Below are 18,169 nucleotides of genomic sequence, written 5' to 3' on the forward strand. Positions count from 1 at the left end.
AGCAGGTCACTGCTCTGCCTGAAGTTTAACAGAGCCATTTTCTCCAGCTTCTCTTCAGGCAATGGGATTTGGAAAGAACAAACCTGTCTTCAATACAGCATAAAGAGCAAGAGCATCTGTGCCAGCCTTCCAAAGCACAGGGATATTTACTGTAAGAACACAACTGCCTTTTAATTGTAGAAGCAGTTTGCAATGAGCTCGTGTGAATGTGCAGTTTGCAGACACCTGGAAAGGCACGAGGAGCAGAGAGCACCAACACACTACAGCTGAGCCAGCCACGTGCACATCGCAGCAGTACCAGCCTGCAATTACTTGACAGCTATTTCAACTCACTCCTTATTTATTAGTTAAAATTTTTAATTATGTGAATTGATTAGGAACATATCACCAGGGATCCTAATTAATTAGAATTCTAAAAAGGATCACGGACTGGAGATTTTTAATAGATTCCACAAAGAATTGCACAAAGATGTATATTAAGGGAAAGGCCAAATTAACTTCTTTCTGGTTTATCAAGCATTTTCTAAGAGGATTGTGCACCAGATTAACCAAGTAATATCAGAACCCCTTACTCATAGCAATGCTAAGTGAGGCAGTATTAAGCATTGCAGGCAGTTATCATTTAACGTCTGCTTGATTAATTAGTTTATTCCCCTCCCCAGATCTTCCTTACTCCATGTCCATGTTCATCAAACCCTTCCATGCAGTGCTGCTGATCACAGAGATCCTCAGGTACCCATGGTAAACTTATTTCATTTTTTTCCTTACCCAGAACTGGGACAGACAGAGAAGCCATTGTCTTTATCAGCCTCAGAAAGCAATTAATGATAAAGTCTATTCATACAAACAGAACTGGCTGGTCAGCCCTCGCACGGGCCAACACGTTTTTCCTTTCCCCCTACTAACTGCCATTCTCAAAACTTCATTTGGATACGATCTGTGTTCTTGGCTGTCTTTGTATTTTTCCATCACTGTGGCCATGATACCTATTTATCTTCTGGCTGCAAGAACAGCGAACATGATCTGGCAGTGCCACAAGGCAGACAGTTATTTCATGCCCTGTTAAACTCTAATGTGGTTAACAACAATATCATTCCAACTTTTAAAAGGGTCTTTTTTTATTATTTTAAATCTGTTGCCTGCGTCCAAGTAAAGAACATCACTTCCAGTTAGGATGGTATCAGAAACATAATAATGTACTCCATCCATGAAGCAGCAGCGCAGGGTGTACTGATCAAGTAATTAAAAAGGTTAAAATACATAATTCTTTCCAAGTAGCATTTTGAGGTCAAGAAAATTGACTTTTTCTACGTGGTACAGAACTCAGATCTGTAGCAATTACTGGATGCAACGCTGTCAGCAAAATGAGCAAGCATTAAGCAATGGGACAAGAGAGCAGGATGGAGAGAAAACCACCCGTGGTGCAGCAAGGTGGAGTGAGCCTGAGCGTGTCCCGGAGGGAAAGCTGTCCTGCAGCCACTGGAAAACATGAGAATGGTGCACGGACCCAGACTGTTATTATTAGCAGTCACTTCTGTCTTTTTCAGCTGGAATTAAGTCAACAAAACTGAAAGACAAGCGAAGGGGGACAGACTCAAAGTACAGGAGTGAGTTCTGCAATGGATCCAACTCTCTTTACTCCAAAGTATCTGTAACTTTCTGACTGCAACCTGAATCTCCCTCTGGTTGTTCACGTGAGTTTATTTTCTCCTGTCTTTCCTAACATCAGTCACTGCTATCTGAATCATCGCTTCCCTTGCATGTTCTGATACCCCAAGGGAGAAAATGTTAATTTCTTTTACACGCTTCGATGATCAATGTGGATTCTGGTACCTCTTGTTACCTAACACATAGATTTATGTAGAAATTGTGCTCCACAGTTTGGGGGCCAATGAAAACCCCATTAAGTGTTCACAGCATTGATGCAGGAACCAAATTTGTGCTTGGACATCACATTATCTGCCAGGAGACCTCTGCACCATAGCACAGAGTGAGTCCCACATTTATCAAAGCAAAGAGACCCAGGTTCTACCCATTAGGTGTCACAATAAGACGATGGAAAGATGTTTTGGATTAGAGGGCACAAGTATCTTCCTGGAGGTTAAAGAGCAAGTACTAAGGGGCTCTTAAAGTGGAGAAAGACAGAAGAGTGAGTGGCTGAACCCAGGCACATTCAAATCAGAAGGAAATTACTTTGACCCTTATTTTCTTAAGTGGTGAAAGCAACCAGTCACCAAAAGAAACCTTCAAATTCTGCATTCCCCATCCCTTGCACATCACGGATCATTAAGTAACACCATATTTGTGTTATGTGTTGCTGTCAGTGGCCGCTGTCCTATAGCTAAAGTTTGCAGCACAGGTTTTGGTATTCTGCATCGTTAAAAGTTCATGGAAGTTAATTGAATCCCATTCTGCAAACACTAAACAAAAACAAACTACAATTTCTATTATGCTGACTTTTTTTTTTTGGCTTGTCATAATAAAGCATTGTTATTGGATGTAAAAATTATGGAACAAAGTTATGTCTCCCTGGTGTAATATAATGCAATCCATTTAATACTATTTTAAAACCAAAAACCTCATTAAAACAGACAGAATGTAAGAATGACAAATTGCCCGAAGGGAGCGGGAGCAGAAACGTATCCCACGCACTCAACTGCTCAGAGCACCGCATGCGTAACGCAGCACCAGCACCAAAGCTCAGCACAGACCCCATGAGTGGGACCAGGGGCCAACGCTGCCATCCACCTGGAGAGCACGGGCAGGACCCCCAGCCACGAGCAGCACCAGCTCCTCTGAACACCACAGTTTGCTCTGCACTATGCCCACGTGAGTGGGTGCAGCCTCAGATCCACAGCGGTGCTCACAGCCCATTAACTACAGAAATCAATACAGATTATACAAACATACACCCTTACAGCTTTGCTATTCATTCACTGAAATCAGAGTATTTCTTGATAACACAGCTATGTCCTGCCTGGGAACACGTGACCATCCTTTTGGCCCAAGGTCGGGAACACAGCCGTGCTGTCTTAAGAACTAACTCAGCATCAGAACCTCAGCTACCAGAATACACAGTTCCCATTTAATAAGGTAAAAAAAAAAGTACAAACCCATATTTTTTTTATCCACATCTGCGCATCAGAAGTGATTGATGAGATCCAATAGCTCATTCCTCACACACGCAGATTGTAAGAGAATGGTTATGTCAAACGATGACATATTTCAGAACAAACAGGCTCGTTCCAGAAATACCACGTCAGGTGAAACGAGCCGTCTCATTTTTCTGGAGTTGCTAAGGAATTTCAGCAGAGCAACAGTCTCCTTCAAACTGTTCTTTCAAGCATAGTCTGATTCTGGTCTAAATTCAATAGAAAAATCTATTTCTGCACCTTCTGAGAGCAATACTTAATAAGCATACGTAAAACTATGGCAATTGCTGTGAAAAGTACCTGTTTGGTGAGAACCAATCCCATACATTCAAAGCTTCCACGTGAAAAAAAGAGAGAATACGTGCAAAGCTCTCCTACCTCCACTCCTTGGACTTTCAGCTTCATGTGATCCTCCCTGGTGGTTTTCCCATCTTTCCTTTTCTTCCAGCAGTATCCATCCTTCCTGTACTTCACCTTCTTCCTATTATACAGGATCATAGAACCATTCTGTGGTCTGCAAACCAGAAACAACGAAGAATGAGATAAAGCAAAAGACACTCAAAGAGAACATCGGAAGCAGCATACTGCAGAGCAATGAGATCCCTGCAGAAAAGCAATATTCCATATCTGGCACCATTTTTTCCCCACCTTTTGTTGCTTTTAATTGGATTAAGTATGTTTTACAACCTATGAAGTTTTACTTTGGATCCCTGCACGGAACAAAGTTTGTGTGCCAAGAATAAAAAGGGAAGAAGTACAACGATGTCTTCACAAGGGCTATTATCTTTGGGTTCAAATACAAGCAAAATTAGAAAGACAGAAATTGAAGGGATAAAAGGGCATTATTGTGGTGGGAAATGTCTGTTTTCACTGCCCCAGAGCCAGGCAAAACCTGTGCCCCTCACACAGCACCAGGACACGGACGTTGGCTCCAAGAAGCACCAACAAGGAGCTGCAGAGAAAAGCATCAGCTGATCCATCACATCGACCGCTCGCACTTCGGCCGATGGCAGACGTGGGGTAACTCTCTTTTTTGAGCAGTGTGACCTCGGAGATGTAGGAAAACATTTTCCTCGTGAGAAACGCACTGACACCACAGAGCATCAATGAAGAAATGCCGCCGTAGTCCATCAGTTCCCCCCCCCGTGCTGTGCTGCACTGAACGCTCTGCCATCCGCTGAGCTGATGCACTGAAGGGGCATTTCTGCTGTAATATTAAAAATGCACTAAAAAGACACCATGCATCACACGCAGACAGCAGTGCTGGAGATGCTGCAGAAATTTACAGTGGTACATTAGTCACAGTAATTTGGTTTTAGAACACCAAGAACAGAAAGAAAAACAACAACATTAGCAGCAGCTGCAATAAACAACTTCCATAGGAAGCCTCTGGCCGGAGACACACGATGGAGCACAGCTCCTGGACCCATACAAACAGCACGGACAAAAGTCCCTCCAGACAGAGGGGAACACCCCCGTGACACTGCTTTCCCCATGGTTGGTTTCTCACCTGCATTCCTATTAATTCCCAGGATGGGATGTGGTGAAAACTAAAGAAAACCTTTCAGATCACAGACCTTATGGCATGGGTACACTCCTAAGGCTGCAATGATACAAGCCCTCGTCAGTACAGAAATTAGGGATGCTTTCCTTGCACACGCAAATGTTTTATAACCCTAACCCTATAATAACCTGTGACAGAACCACAAGTGCTCCCCAGCAACTCCTCCTCTCCTCCATCCTGCAAAGGAGACAACAAATCTACCAACTAACTGTGACAAGTCCCACCAGCCTGCAGAGAATGCAATGCTGTAACACGATGGAAAGCAGCACCGAGAGCAGGGAGGCAGAGTCCCAGGCTGCAGCAAGTGAGGACAAGGCCCAGAACAACAGCCACAGGAACAAGAGAAAAGAGCTGCTTGCCCTCAGAAGGCCTCAGCCACACAGGGACCTCCAGCAAAAGAAACCCTCACCTCCACTGCCAACCCTTAAATGAGGGCTGGGAAGGGCTGGATCCCGGCTCCATCCCTTCTGCTCCATCACATACATTGCATGCACCTGAGCTCCCCTGGGCTGGCCCTGCCTTCCCACCAGTGCTCCATCACTGCTTCAGGACATGACTGAGCACTTCTGCTACAGAGATCATGAACATTTTTGACATGGAAGTCGAATACTCCTCATTTCAGAGGGAGTGGGTGAGAAGAGCACGAGGTTCAGCTGTGCAACCTTGCTGTGATTTTGCAAGGCTGAAATCAGTTTCATGTTGTTTTATTTCTGTGGTAAAAAAAGAACAGAGTCAGAGGTCACTGGAAAGCAGTTAACAAAATTTATACAAAACAAAATAAAACACGATGGACCAAAATCTCTTAAGCACCTCTGGAGCTGTCGATTCCGACCGCAGCGTATCGAGTCGGCTCAACGCTTGTGGAAAACAGCTGGTTTCTAAAGATATCTTCATAAAATGAGAGGCAATTCTAACCTGATATACACTGCTGCTATATTTCTCTTCCTGTGGGAAAAAATAGAAAGGGAAGATCTCCTGCGCTTATCTCTCTTGCACAAGCACAGCCGAGGGCAATAAACTGATGTGTGCAGATGGAGGGCTGATAGCAGCCCTGGGACAGCGGGCACGGAGCTCAGGTCTCCTCCAGAGGTGGCACTGCTGAAGCCAAACGCAGAGGCTTCACCTGCACCTTCAAAGAGGGGAAGGAGCTGCACACTTTGAGCACCAACTGCTCTGGGGCTGCAGTTTCCCACCAGTCTGCTCAGTGGTGCCTGTAAGTCTGCATCCTAAGTAAGGTGGGATCCTCTGCACGGCATCACTCACAGAAAGCAATCGTTCTCCTGCACTAAAGCTGCTCCTGGATCCACAGCAGCAGCTCAGGAACGTTAACAGCAGCTTGCTGGATTAGCCTCGAGCCTGCAGCACCGCGGCTCACGAATGCAGGACAACACGAAGTCATCAAACAGCATTTTCATGTGACTGTGCAGCATCCCATCCCCAGCCCAGCACGCTCCCGCAGCCCCGGGCCAGCAGGGCAGGATCGGAGCCCACAGCGGCGCAGTCTCCGCCGGCCCCGCGGCGTGGGGCTTGCAGGACAGCCTGCCTGACCACAGCCCGGAATAGCACCCAGCATGCGAAGAGAAGGCTCCCTTACAACTTTGAATTTCCTTCCTTTTATGAGTCTGTGGCATTTAAAAGCTGCCTGATCTCTATTTAGGTTGCTTGTTTGTGGCCTGGGGCAAGGAGGGAAAAGGACAGGAAGAATAATTGCAGAGCAGAGAGCCTTTTGTCTTAAGTATTGATGAGATTTGAGATGCCTCCCTCTCTCCTCCTGTTATTTACCACCACAGCTCTCAGATAAATGGGCACAGCGGCAGAAGAGCTATTTTTGCCCAACTTGTTCCTGCTATGGCCCAGAAACAGACACCACATTCCACGTTCACACTTATTTTCTGAGCGTGTCCCCGTGGGCTCTGCAGGGAACGTCAGCACGGGGCTGAACAGAGCTGTGTCCGCTTCTGCCCCCAGCCCCAGCGGAGGGGCTTCTGCTTCTTATCCCAGCAAATAATGTGATTAAAAAATCCAAAGCACTCTCATCTTGCTGTGAACGTGGAACTCACACAAGGAGAGAGCAAAGAGAAAAGAAATTAAGGTTAAGATATTTTGGTCAGCTGATGCTTCACATCCGCCTCTCTGCTGTGCTCGTAAATTAAAGCCCCGCGGCCTAAATGACCGAGATGTTCCCCTAATCACGTTACTGCAGTATTAATAAGGCTGCTCAATGCAACTCGTTCCCTCTAAATTGTCCATAAAGATTTGGTAAATGTCAGACATATTGCTTAATGAAAACCATGTTTTACTGCCGAGGGAGCTCTCCTTGCCGAAAGGGAACTGCAGATATTGCAGTGCCAAAAGAGACAGAAAGAGAACCCTTCCCCGAGGAGGTCCACAGCTCCAAAAATGGCTTTTATGGCATCATCCCACCATCATTTCAATTGCCCACCAACACAGTATTTAAGGATGCTCTGTCCTTCACAGCAGCAAACCCACAAAAGAAGGTCTGAAGATTACCAGAAGCCGTCAGCACCCACAGCTCCAGAGCAGAAAACGCCTCCGAACAGCGTCAGCGCAGCGAGACGAGCACGGCTGCACGGGATGGCAGCGGGGAAAGGGCAGGAGTTCTATCCTAAGGAGTACTCTGCCACGCTGAGAAAGAAAGCCCCTCTCAAAATATTCTCCTCAACTTAATTAAACTAAAGAGGGGGGACTGAGGAACGATTCCCCTGGGAAATCACACACCTCTCTGAATACGAGAAAAATAGCGTGCGGCCAACACGGGGCGTTTTACACTCACAGAACGTACATAATAACATCTGAAAAGAACGATGCAGTCCCCTAAATCCCTCATCCAGTACTCAGTCAATTTGCTTAAAAGCATCATCTGTTCAGTTCACATCTCCGGGTCGCACTGCTTTGCTGGGAATCGCATCCAGTCCATCCCCAGCCCCACTGGACGCTGTCAGCTCCTCCTGAAGCCGTCCACCAGCAGCAGCCACCACCTGCAGTGCCCACACTCTCTGCTGCCCGCAGGAGGAGGAAGGGAAGCTCTGCCGAGAGCAGGAGGTGCTGTGCAGGAGCTCCCAGTGCCTCCCATCCCGGCTAAAGCCACGGCACGCAGAGATCCAGGCAGCACATTTTTATCTTGGAGAGCTCTGCTCCATCTGGGTGCTATCAAACATTCCGGATGATGGGTTTCAAATAAACCTTCTATTAATTTCCTCTCTGTGCTATGTGCAGCATCTGAAGCCCTTGTATCACAGCTCCTACTTGCAGGGTAGGAGAGACACATGGCGACTGTCAGCTGCGATTCCTTCTGACTGACATCAACTTTTAGAAATACCTCATCTCTCATTTCTTGTTATAACAGGGAAAAAAAATCCGATGACAGAAGTTATTTCTCCCCTGAGAAATGCTGCTCTGCAAGTCTTCATTTGCCTTGACATCCCTCCTCCACCGCACCAATGGCTTACCAGGAGATTAGAGCCCAGAACGAGCCACCTCCAGCAGCGACAGACCAGCATCCCCCCCGCAGCGCTCCAGCACGTCTCCAGGTCGAGGTGCTCAGTTGGCAGCTGAAGGAACCCCAAATCCCCCATCTGAAATCTTCCGACCTTTGAAGCCTCCCCTTACGAAACAAAGACTTGGGCAGAGGTCTTCTCACCCATGCAGGAAGAGATGCAAACCCAACACAAACGTAAACACACTGCATTTCTTTCTTCAGCATTAAATATAATCTGCGCTTAAGAGAAAAGTGAATTTACCTGGTAACCACAAAATTCAAGAGGTTAAAACCCAAAATAACAGACCTAGCAGTTCTATCCAGAGTTGCAGTTAATGCAATGACTAATCCCATCAAGGGGACATTAATTGGTGTCTCGATGCTCCTTTTCATAGCAGCAGTAGGCCATAAAACTTAATCCTTACCTCCTCTTTCCAGCATGAAGCCTCAGTGTTCATCAATAAAACTAATGTTGTTCATTAACTATGAGAGTAATTACCTACGGCTCCAACCAAACACAACTGAACAGGCACATATCAGTGTGATATGACCGGACTGTTGATGGGCAGCCAAGTGAAGCACTTCTGTAAGAACCAGGAAATGCTGACAACTGAAACAGCCACAGTGGACTGTGGGAGCACATTCCCAGCTGTGCTGGCACCACGTGCCACACTCCAGGAAGGTTCAGGGCCCTCTGTGCTTTAGTTTCAGGAGCACTCCTTGCTCTTTTCTCATAGAGCCATAGGACAGTTTTGGTTGGAGGGGACCTTAAAGACCATCCCCTTCAAAACCCACACTGTGGGCTGGGTGCCCCACCAGATCAGGCTGCCCAGGGCCAACCTGGCCTTGAGCACCTCCAGGGATGGGCTGCCCACCGTCCCTCCATAGCTCCATTTGGATGCCCTCCTTTGTCAGTTCACATCTTAGGGTGCTCTGCAGTAACAAACAGCGCTCTGGGAAAACGCTGACAGCCAAACTCTTACTCAGAACAATTTTTTTTTTTTGGGAAACAATTTCTGTGTGCCATTATGATCTTAAATGGCCCAAAATATCGAACATTAAGAACCTCTCAAAGGCTGGAAATGCAGAAGCAGGAGCAGCAGTGCCAGAACCTGCATTGGCAAAACCACAAAGCATCCCACATCGCCACAACTCGTTCCTCTGCCTCCATTTATCAGACATGCTTCGTGACTCAAATACCTGCATCTCAGGACCATAAACATATCAACAAAAGGAAAATAAACATCTACTGAAGAAATGCTTCATTACAGAGCTTGAAAGAATTTCCAGGGAGGCTATAGGTTAAGCGTTACTTTAAATCACTCTGCACACAGCGTGGTTTGATGTACTTTGCTCGGATAAATATATGCCATATTGATTGCGAGCACTGGTCTATGCTTTCCAAATTAGCTCTGCAGAAGAGCAGCCTCACTCCAAACCCTTTATGTCAGAGGAAGAACTTCCATTAGCTTCATGGATTTTGGAGTCCAAACAGAGCCTTTGGCTCAGAGCACTCCCTATGTAAATACAGACTCTATCAGCCCTCGCCGAGGATGCAGTTTCAGACTATCAACGTGGCATGGCTGCACCAGTCCCATCTGGCTTGTTGGGTACAGTTAAAGGTGATCCTCCAAACTTTTTTTTTGTTGGGATAAGTCTTCCTTGCTCTGCTATCTGACACACACATAAAGCTACAACCAGCCCGCTGAAGATTTTTATTCTCCTCTATCTCCAAATGAAAGATAGGACTCAGGCTCTGAGGTTTCTGTTAGCTGGAAATTCACACTTAGAAATTAATTTATCACAAAAGTATCCGTACAAGAAAGAATTAATAAGGAGGAGTTCAATTACCAGATGGCTTTTTAACATTTCCGATGTGATCTCAGAATCACAGAATCATAGAACATCCCAAGTTGGGAGGACCCATAAGGATCAGAGTCCAACTCCTGGCAACTGGGCCGAGTTCCCCAAATGGGGCTGAAAGCCCTCGCAACGCCTCGCAACACCACACCGTGCCCCACAGCATCCTGCCACCCCCTTCTTACCACTGAAATCATGCCTGGTATTTTTTTGGTCAGTAATGGGAATACCCTTCATGCCCATGGTTTTCTCTGACACGACAGAGGAGCTCTTTTGCTTTTATCAAAGGAATAAGTCAGAACTTGTTTTTTGTACCTTTTCATCAGGCTCACTGAACAGGAATACGCTTCTGGAAACCATGTTGTCCCAGAGCTCAATCTGTAGCCCAAGCTGCAGGCTAACAACACTATTTGGAACCGTTTTTTAATAATGTGATAGTTCATACATCGATGGTTCAAAACTCTACCCTAGATCTGAAAAAAAATCAGAAAGAATTTTTATCAACTTGTCAGTATGCCATGCAACTGAAACCTCCTTGTAACAACATAGGAAAAAAGCTAGAATATCAAAATTGTCATTAAAGAAAATGCATACAAAATGCTATAAGGGCTTCTGGAAAATTATTTCTTGATATAATGACGTGTTATAGACCTAAATCTTAGTACAAGGCACAGGGAAGGATGGCTGAATCAACCTTACTCATTGAAATATAATTTTGAAAGAATTGGTGTTCATCTCTTTCTTGCTCAAGAACCTTTATCAATTTTGTTAGCCCTCAATTTGTCCTTACTCCTACGGGGACATTACTTGATTTACTGAGAATCACTTCTCACAACTCATGAATGCTTTATGCTGCTTCCATATTAATCATCCCAATATCTGTTGTTGTGCTGAGGGGAGTCCATCTCATCTGTATTTCCAAATAGACCTATGGGGTTTCCAGAACTGCTTTATCATTCTGCGTTATTGATTGCTCTCTTGGTGGACACAGTCACAATGCCAAAGACCTACAGCTCTGATTTGGTCAGAAAAGTATGACAGTCGAACTTGCAAAGATGCCAACAGCTACCTCCTAAAATTGTGAAAAGCACAACTTTGCTCCACAGGAAGGCCAGCAGGAGCTGAGCCTTGCAGTATTTGATAATTTATTTCTGTCTACGTGAGCATCCATGTGTTTGCACATTTTAAAGACAACGTGCATTTACATGCCCTTAAAATTAGCACCCAGGAAAATGGGCTCAGGCACATCTGTCTGCCTGCTCCCATCGCTCCTTCACATGAGGAAGATCCCTTCTCCAGCCCAACCACAGCTCTGAGACCAGCACCGCTCAAACTGCTGCTCCCATACAGAAGGAACCATCGCCCCCTCATCAGTTCCTAATGCTCACAGCTCCAGGTGAGCTCTCAGACGTCTCAGTGGGGCCGACCCCTCGTGCTCCATTTCCACTGCACTGACCACGTGTGCTGCCTGGGACGCGTGGCTGAGCACCCCTGGGAGCCCATCCCATCTTCCAGATTAACCTCGAGAAAGTAATCTATTTATTTATACCAATTTAGTTCCATCAATTAATGATGACAATGCAATTAACTAGAATGCCAGACAGTAAAAAATAACCACATAATGCCTTCTTCAGAGGAAATCTATTATGTAATCCCAGTCGGTCTTCATTAACACAGAGTATTCCAGTAAAAGGTAGTAATCTAGTTATGGTCTGTGAAATATGGAGACCCATAAAGTTGTTTTTCAGAATTAGGAGCAAAGTATTTTTAGCAAATGGGAAGGAAACATTTCTGCCTTTCTCCTGCAAACCTTTCCCAGATGAAGGAGTGGTGCAGTGCTGCTCGGGGAGGCAGCGGGGCCACCATCTCTGCGGGTGTTTAAGGGAAGGGGACACACAGTGCTCGGGGTCAGTGGGCACTGCTGGTGGTGAAAGGACAATCGGACTGCAAACCTTAGAGGTCTTCTCCAACCTCAATGATCTACAATACAACACAGTGGTGCCACGCAGGCGAGGCAATATCACCAACACACAACTTCCAAGCTGGTCACGGGAGGGTCCCCAGCACCCCACCATCCCACAGCACCCGGCTCCTTGGCCAAGCCAAGAGCTGCACTGCGCCCACGTCCTCACTCCATCCCCCACCCAGGAATCCTCAGAGCTCCCCATCACCGCCCTCTCATACACGGATGGTCCTTCATGTGCTGACACACAAACACACAAAAGCATCCATGTCTCCAAACGTGCCAAGCCGTGAGGCATCCCTGACTAAAAGCTGATAATGAACCAACTTTCTAAAAGCACCTTAAATCCTACAGGACTTTGTTTACAATGCAACTCAATTATTGTTTTATTCGGATGGTTATCGTTCCTTATACCTTCCCAGCTCATCCCATTTCTGAATTTAATTACTTTGTGGTATTTTTAGTTGAGATAAAATTACATGTTTTCAGATTAATTTAGCTGAAGCTGACTTTTAATAATAGCAAATCCTTTTTCCATCGCACCCTAATTTGAGATCAACTAAGTGAGTGTGAATCTCTTCTTTAAACTCCACGTCACACCCACATGGCAAGCTGCAATCGCAATTTCAAAGCCTCGTGCAGCGTGCCAGACATCTAAGGGTAAATGTTGGCTGACTCTTTAATTAAAGACCCACTGTTTGGCTCTTTCCTCTGTTATTTTCTCAGCTCATGCTGACAGCGAACAGTCAGGTGATTGCTGTTCCCTACACGCTGGCACCAGAAGCACTGCTAAAAAAGGCACAAGGCAGGTTTAAAAACACCAACCAAAACACAGCCAGTGCTCCTCTGCCAAAAGCAGCACCTCCCCGGGTCAGCGTTACTGCACCGTCCCCCTCAGAGCATGCAGGATGCGTGCAAGCCAGCACTGCCATCTCATCCTTCTTGTTTCAGCAAGAAAGGTCTCTTCGTTTAAAAAGCAACTAAAGGAAAAAAGGAAGAAAAAGAAAAAACGTCCCCACGTATGCATATGTTGTGAAATTTATGAAAATAATTAAGGAACTTAATTATGATTTTCATTTAGGGGAAAAAAAAAATCTCTCATGAATACTTTCCTGAAATAAAGTGACGTATTCCAGAGCGCTTCCATCTAGAGCTGTGCAGCACTAAACCAGCCATGGTCAGCACGGGCCCTGCAGGGCACGAGGAGCTACTGCCACAACAGAGTGAAACTGTGACAGCATCACAGAGCCGCAGCATGGAGCCATGGCACGGCTGAGGTTGGGCGACCTCCAAGCCCCCCCAGTTCCAGCCCAACGCTGTGGGCTGGGTGCCCCCGGCAGCTCAGGCTGCCCAGGGCCCATCCACGGCCTGGGGCACCTCCAGGGATGGTGCCATCCTGGTAGCAGAACTGAAGTGTTCCCAACGTTCTGAGCAGCGCTGACCAAACTGAAACCGCGCTGAAATATGTAAATACCACCTTTAATTTTACGTCAGTTTTTTGGGAGGAAGATGGTGGGAATGTTTTACTGCCAGGGGTGGAAGGGCACACACAATTTATTCACTTTCATTGCAACTGAGCGTTCTGAATAGCAGGGAGCTGGCCTTTTCCATGAATATAAAACACTCCCATGCACGCAGGTCCCCATCTCCATCCCATCCCCTCTTCCCCTGGCATGGCTGATCCCGAGGTCAGACCTAACAACCACTTCTGATTTTTCCCACTTCTGATGGAATCCTAACGCTATTGAGATGTAATACATTTATTACAAGGACGCTCTGCCAGCAAGTATTAAAACTTAGGAAAGTGACTTTGCAAATTACCAACCAGTCACTGAGCTAATGAAGCAGGGCTTTTAAAGAGATGGAGGAATAGTTCCTATGTTATATGATGGCAATCTATTGTGAGAAGAGAGATTTGGTTCAGAGCAAAAACGCTCGGCAGTGCGAGAAACACTAATCCACAGTGAACCAGGCAACAGAGACGGAATAGGAAACAGATTTACTGCTGATGAAGGAGGGCTTAGGAAAGAAATAACTTGATAGATAATAATAATAAAGCAGTGATGCTTTGTGTGTCATATTTTTACTTTTGAAACCAAACTGCTTCAAGGAATCTCAGTGATGGTTCAGAGCTAGTTCAGGCAGTGATTTCCCATATACAGATGGGACTTTTGAAGTTCCAACGCATCAACCCAACAGGAGTGAGAGCTGCTGGGATGGCTGTGAGCGAGCAGGCCGCTCCTGCTGGGCCAGCACTGCCCCTGCCCCACAGCACCACCCCAGTGCTTCCCAGGAGCTTCCCTCCGAGCACTACAAAGCAGAAACAAGAGGTGTGACGATGAAAAAGACAACGCGAGCGTCTCCCGGCCAGGACGATGTGCTGCTCAGTGAAGCAAATCCTCCCTCACACACAAAATGTTTTCGTGGTAACTGGTCCAACAGCTTCAACCTCCTTCAGCTGCTCACAAATCCCGTTACACTGCGAAGATCTGTACTGCAGCTTTAATTTACTTACTGTAAATAAATCCAACGACTTGGCCAGATCATTTAATGAGTCACCCGGGACACCAAAGGGGCCAGAAAATTGTAATCCTTATTCCGACAGCATGAGGTGAAGCTGTGTGTTATAACCTAAGGTAATGCACTGCTAATAACAGCGTGAAGATTCAAATAAAACCTTTAAAATCTGTTCGGTGTTAACGTCACCTCAGAGTTTAAATCACAGAGAGCAATTAATAACAGAATGATGTTAGTTTATAAAATTAAGAACTGAAAGCATTTCCCGACCAGATTTATGGCACTGCCCTCCAGCAGGAGCCCCGCGCGGCTCCCGGGCACACGGCAGTGCCGCACTCGGGGCACTGCGGGTGCTTCCAGGCAGGGGGTGCTGAGTGCTGCCAGCTTCCCACCCCACACTAAAGGGATCATTTCTGGAAGCAGCTCAGTGAGCTCCTGCGTGCCCTGCACCATTCTCACACAAAACACCCGGCCAGCGCTGCAATGAAAGCGAGCTGCACAGCACCACGGCTCCATTCATTCCCACGGCAGGCACCTTTCATCATTCTGTAACTGCTCTTTAATGAAGTTGCTTCCTCAGTGTTCCAGCTCAGCCAAGCCACTTCCAAAGGACGTGATGCTCAGCGCGGCCGCACAAAGCAGTGCTCAACACGAGCACTGCATGCACCCAATGGATGCGCTGGGGATGGAGGCTGTGCTCAGCACTCACCTCCCAGCTCTGAGCAGGGAGCACTAAGGGCAGCTCTGAGCCACACTGAGTGCTTCCAACATCACAGCCCTTTGTAGGACAGCACAGACCACCATTCCACCCCACAGCCTCCTGCAGTTTTAGCACAGACTGCTTTGCCCAGGCTTTGCAGAGCTGCAGCCAATGTCTGATGACACCCCAGATAAGGGGATGCCACAGATACTCGCAGACACTCTGCTGAAAGAAGTTTTGTCTCTCCTAATTGAGAGAGCCTTTATACGTCTTCTTATCACTTAACCTCCTTTATGTGTATCTCTGTAAATCAAGTCACAGTATCCTGTTTGCTCAGTGCGGCAGCAAAGAGCAAGAGGAAGCACAGGAGCTTTTCAGCTAGTGAGAAAGTTAAGTAAAATATAGGGAACGTGCCACAAACACAAAACAAAGTCAATGAATTCATTTGTTACAGAGTGAGAGCCCTGCAAGATCTGCCCTTTGAGTAGTTTACTTTAGCTAATTGCTTATCCAGCAAGAAGACCCCCATTGCACAACACATTTGCATTGCTGGAGGCTCAGCTGATGAGAAACAAATGGTCATCTGTCAGAGGGCACTGAAACAGCAGCACGTGGACTCTGCTGAGCATCACTTCGATCCTCAAACCAACACATCACAGCAGCTACGATGGGAGCACCGCAGGAGACAGCAGTCACCACTCTGGGGGAGCAGGGCGGGCCGGGCCCATCTCTGCTGCTGCAGTGCAGTGTACAATTCCACGTGTAAATGCTGTGTTCTGGCACCTGCACCACCTCCCCACCAGTATAAGGTAAAGACAGGCAAAAGCAAATGACTCAATACAACATTTGCAAACTCCCATTTTTTTCAGTGCTGCTGAAGAGCAAGCTGGACGTGAACCGTCAGCCCTGCTAGGAGTCCACCAGACAGCAGAAAGATGGAACAAGTACAGATGTTATTAGTCTCATTAAAAATCTGCAAATTAAACAGTGAGTGCAACAGCCTTATTTGTCTTAATTTAGCTCATCATTGACACTTATAACAAATACAGGAATATCGCTACGGCCAATTCATTCTCATTGGCAGCAGTCGGGTGCATCCTGACAAAGCAGAGCACTGCTGCCCACCAGGAGCCGAGCTGGAGGGGCCAGGACAGCCCTGTGGCACCCCCAGCACCAGCAGCTGGACACTGGGAATGCCCTGCCTTTGGGCTCCCTGTAAAGCAAGGACACCAGCAGCCTGGTATCCAGGCTTCAGATGCGATGTGCCCATGGCTCCTGACCCCAGCACAGGGATATGTGACTGACTGCATCCACCAAGCCTTCATTTTCATTACAAGGAAGTGCAGACAAGAGCTCCTCCTCTGCTCCACCACAGCACACGGTGCAGTCCGAGCACTGCTCGCCCCTGTCTGCATCCCAAGTCATCTTCAAGAAATCCTCACTGCTTGTTTTAAAAATAAAGCCAGCTTGTTCTTGTACTGCACACAGCAACGCTAAATTAGGCCAGAAAACAACAACAAAACACCAGCAGTACACACTGGCACAGCTCAGCTCCCCAGCAAAAAGCCATGACAGCTTTGACAGACTCGATAGATTTCACTACTCATTTTGTAAAAGTGCCAGGCATGCAAGAAGCAAACAAGACACCCCAGGATGGCATGCTAGGGAGGACTGCAACGTCGGTGCTTTCCAGGTAAGCAGAGTCACTTTTAGGCAAAGCTGGCCAGGCCTGGGCTGAGAGCTGGGGACCTGACGCTATCAGGATGTGGGGCTGCTGGTTCAGAAGTCCCCCACCAAAGAGACCACAGTATTTCTTGTAGGAAAGCTTCAACTTACCAGGTTCCACTGGGAGGCTTACGATGGGCTTTTACTGCTGTTTTATTTCCCTCAGAATCAATAGAAAACAATAATCCTACAGCTAAACATAAATCACATTGCAAAACTTGGTGAATCGTCACGTGCAGTGCCTTGGGAGCAGGAGCTTTATTTAATTCCAGAACCTGCATGGTTAATGGTTTGTAGTTGTGCTCTGTAGACAGCACACCACAGGGCTCTGCTGCTCGGCTCCTCACCCCGAGGCCACTTCAGGATCCACATCCCCTATGCATCCCATCCCACCCCAACCTGGGGACAAGCATCAAATGACCACGGGCCCGTGACACCGAGCTGCAGTCCAGCACGCACCCAGCATGGCACGCACTGCCCTGCACAAGCTAACATCTCCATGAGCAAAGTTCTCCTCCACCATGAGCAGCACCAAAAGCTCTCAGAAGGACCACGAAATTCAGCATTCTGACAGTAAATTACAGGAGACAAAAAGGCATGGGGAAAGCCATTTGAGAACGTTAGATTTAAGGTACGCTTTTAATTAAAATAAGACCAAAGCTGTGATGCAGTGTCATAAAGCAGATAATTTTACAGCTGGATGATCTCCCTCTGATGTACTCGAAAAGCATTTTTAAGTGACATAAAGTTTAACACGCCGCTACATCTGCCGACCCACCAGATTCCACGTGGAATTTAACATTTAATTATTTTTGAGCACTGCTGCAGTGCAGGAGTGCTCACCAACTGCACCCCCGTGAGAATCGCTGCCGGACTCCTGTAAAGCTACAGAACTCAGGACTGAAAAGTAATCATCATAAGGTGATTTGGTAATGAGCTATCAGAAACACTGAGCAAATCCTGGGGTCCGCAGGACTACCAGCAGCATCCTTTCCTATCAGCCTCACACGCAGCCAAACCCCGCAAGCTGCAGCTGTGCTCCTTGTTGGTTTGATATGGACAAGGAGTTTCCCACAGCAGATTCCTGTAAATACAAGCAGGGGGATGTACAGACACTGCAAAACCAATCTATACCCACAGGAAAGTATATAAAGCCACAGGGAAACAGAATATCACTCACATAATAGTC

The 18,169-nt window shown here is 46.7% G+C and overlaps 1 protein-coding gene across 10 annotated transcripts in view; it reads right to left on the bottom strand.

Annotated features, from left to right (window-relative positions):
* Nucleotides 1–18,169, bottom strand: part of CAMTA1 (calmodulin binding transcription activator 1) — a 190,784-nt gene that overhangs the window by 122,368 nt on the left and 50,247 nt on the right. For all 10 annotated transcript variants that reach the window (XM_065737853.1, XM_065737854.1, XM_065737855.1 and 7 more), the window contains one exon: nucleotides 3,531–3,666. In XM_065737853.1, coding sequence (XP_065593925.1) covers nucleotides 3,531–3,650 — 120 coding nt within the window. In that variant the 5' untranslated portion in view covers nucleotides 3,651–3,666. The remainder of the gene's footprint in view (nucleotides 1–3,530; nucleotides 3,667–18,169) is intronic.

Source organism: Cyrtonyx montezumae, unplaced genomic scaffold (assembly GCF_038088225.1).
Source record: "Cyrtonyx montezumae isolate F1298 unplaced genomic scaffold, pur_monq_1.0 scaffold_21, whole genome shotgun sequence".
NCBI lineage: Eukaryota > Metazoa > Chordata > Aves > Galliformes > Odontophoridae > Cyrtonyx > Cyrtonyx montezumae.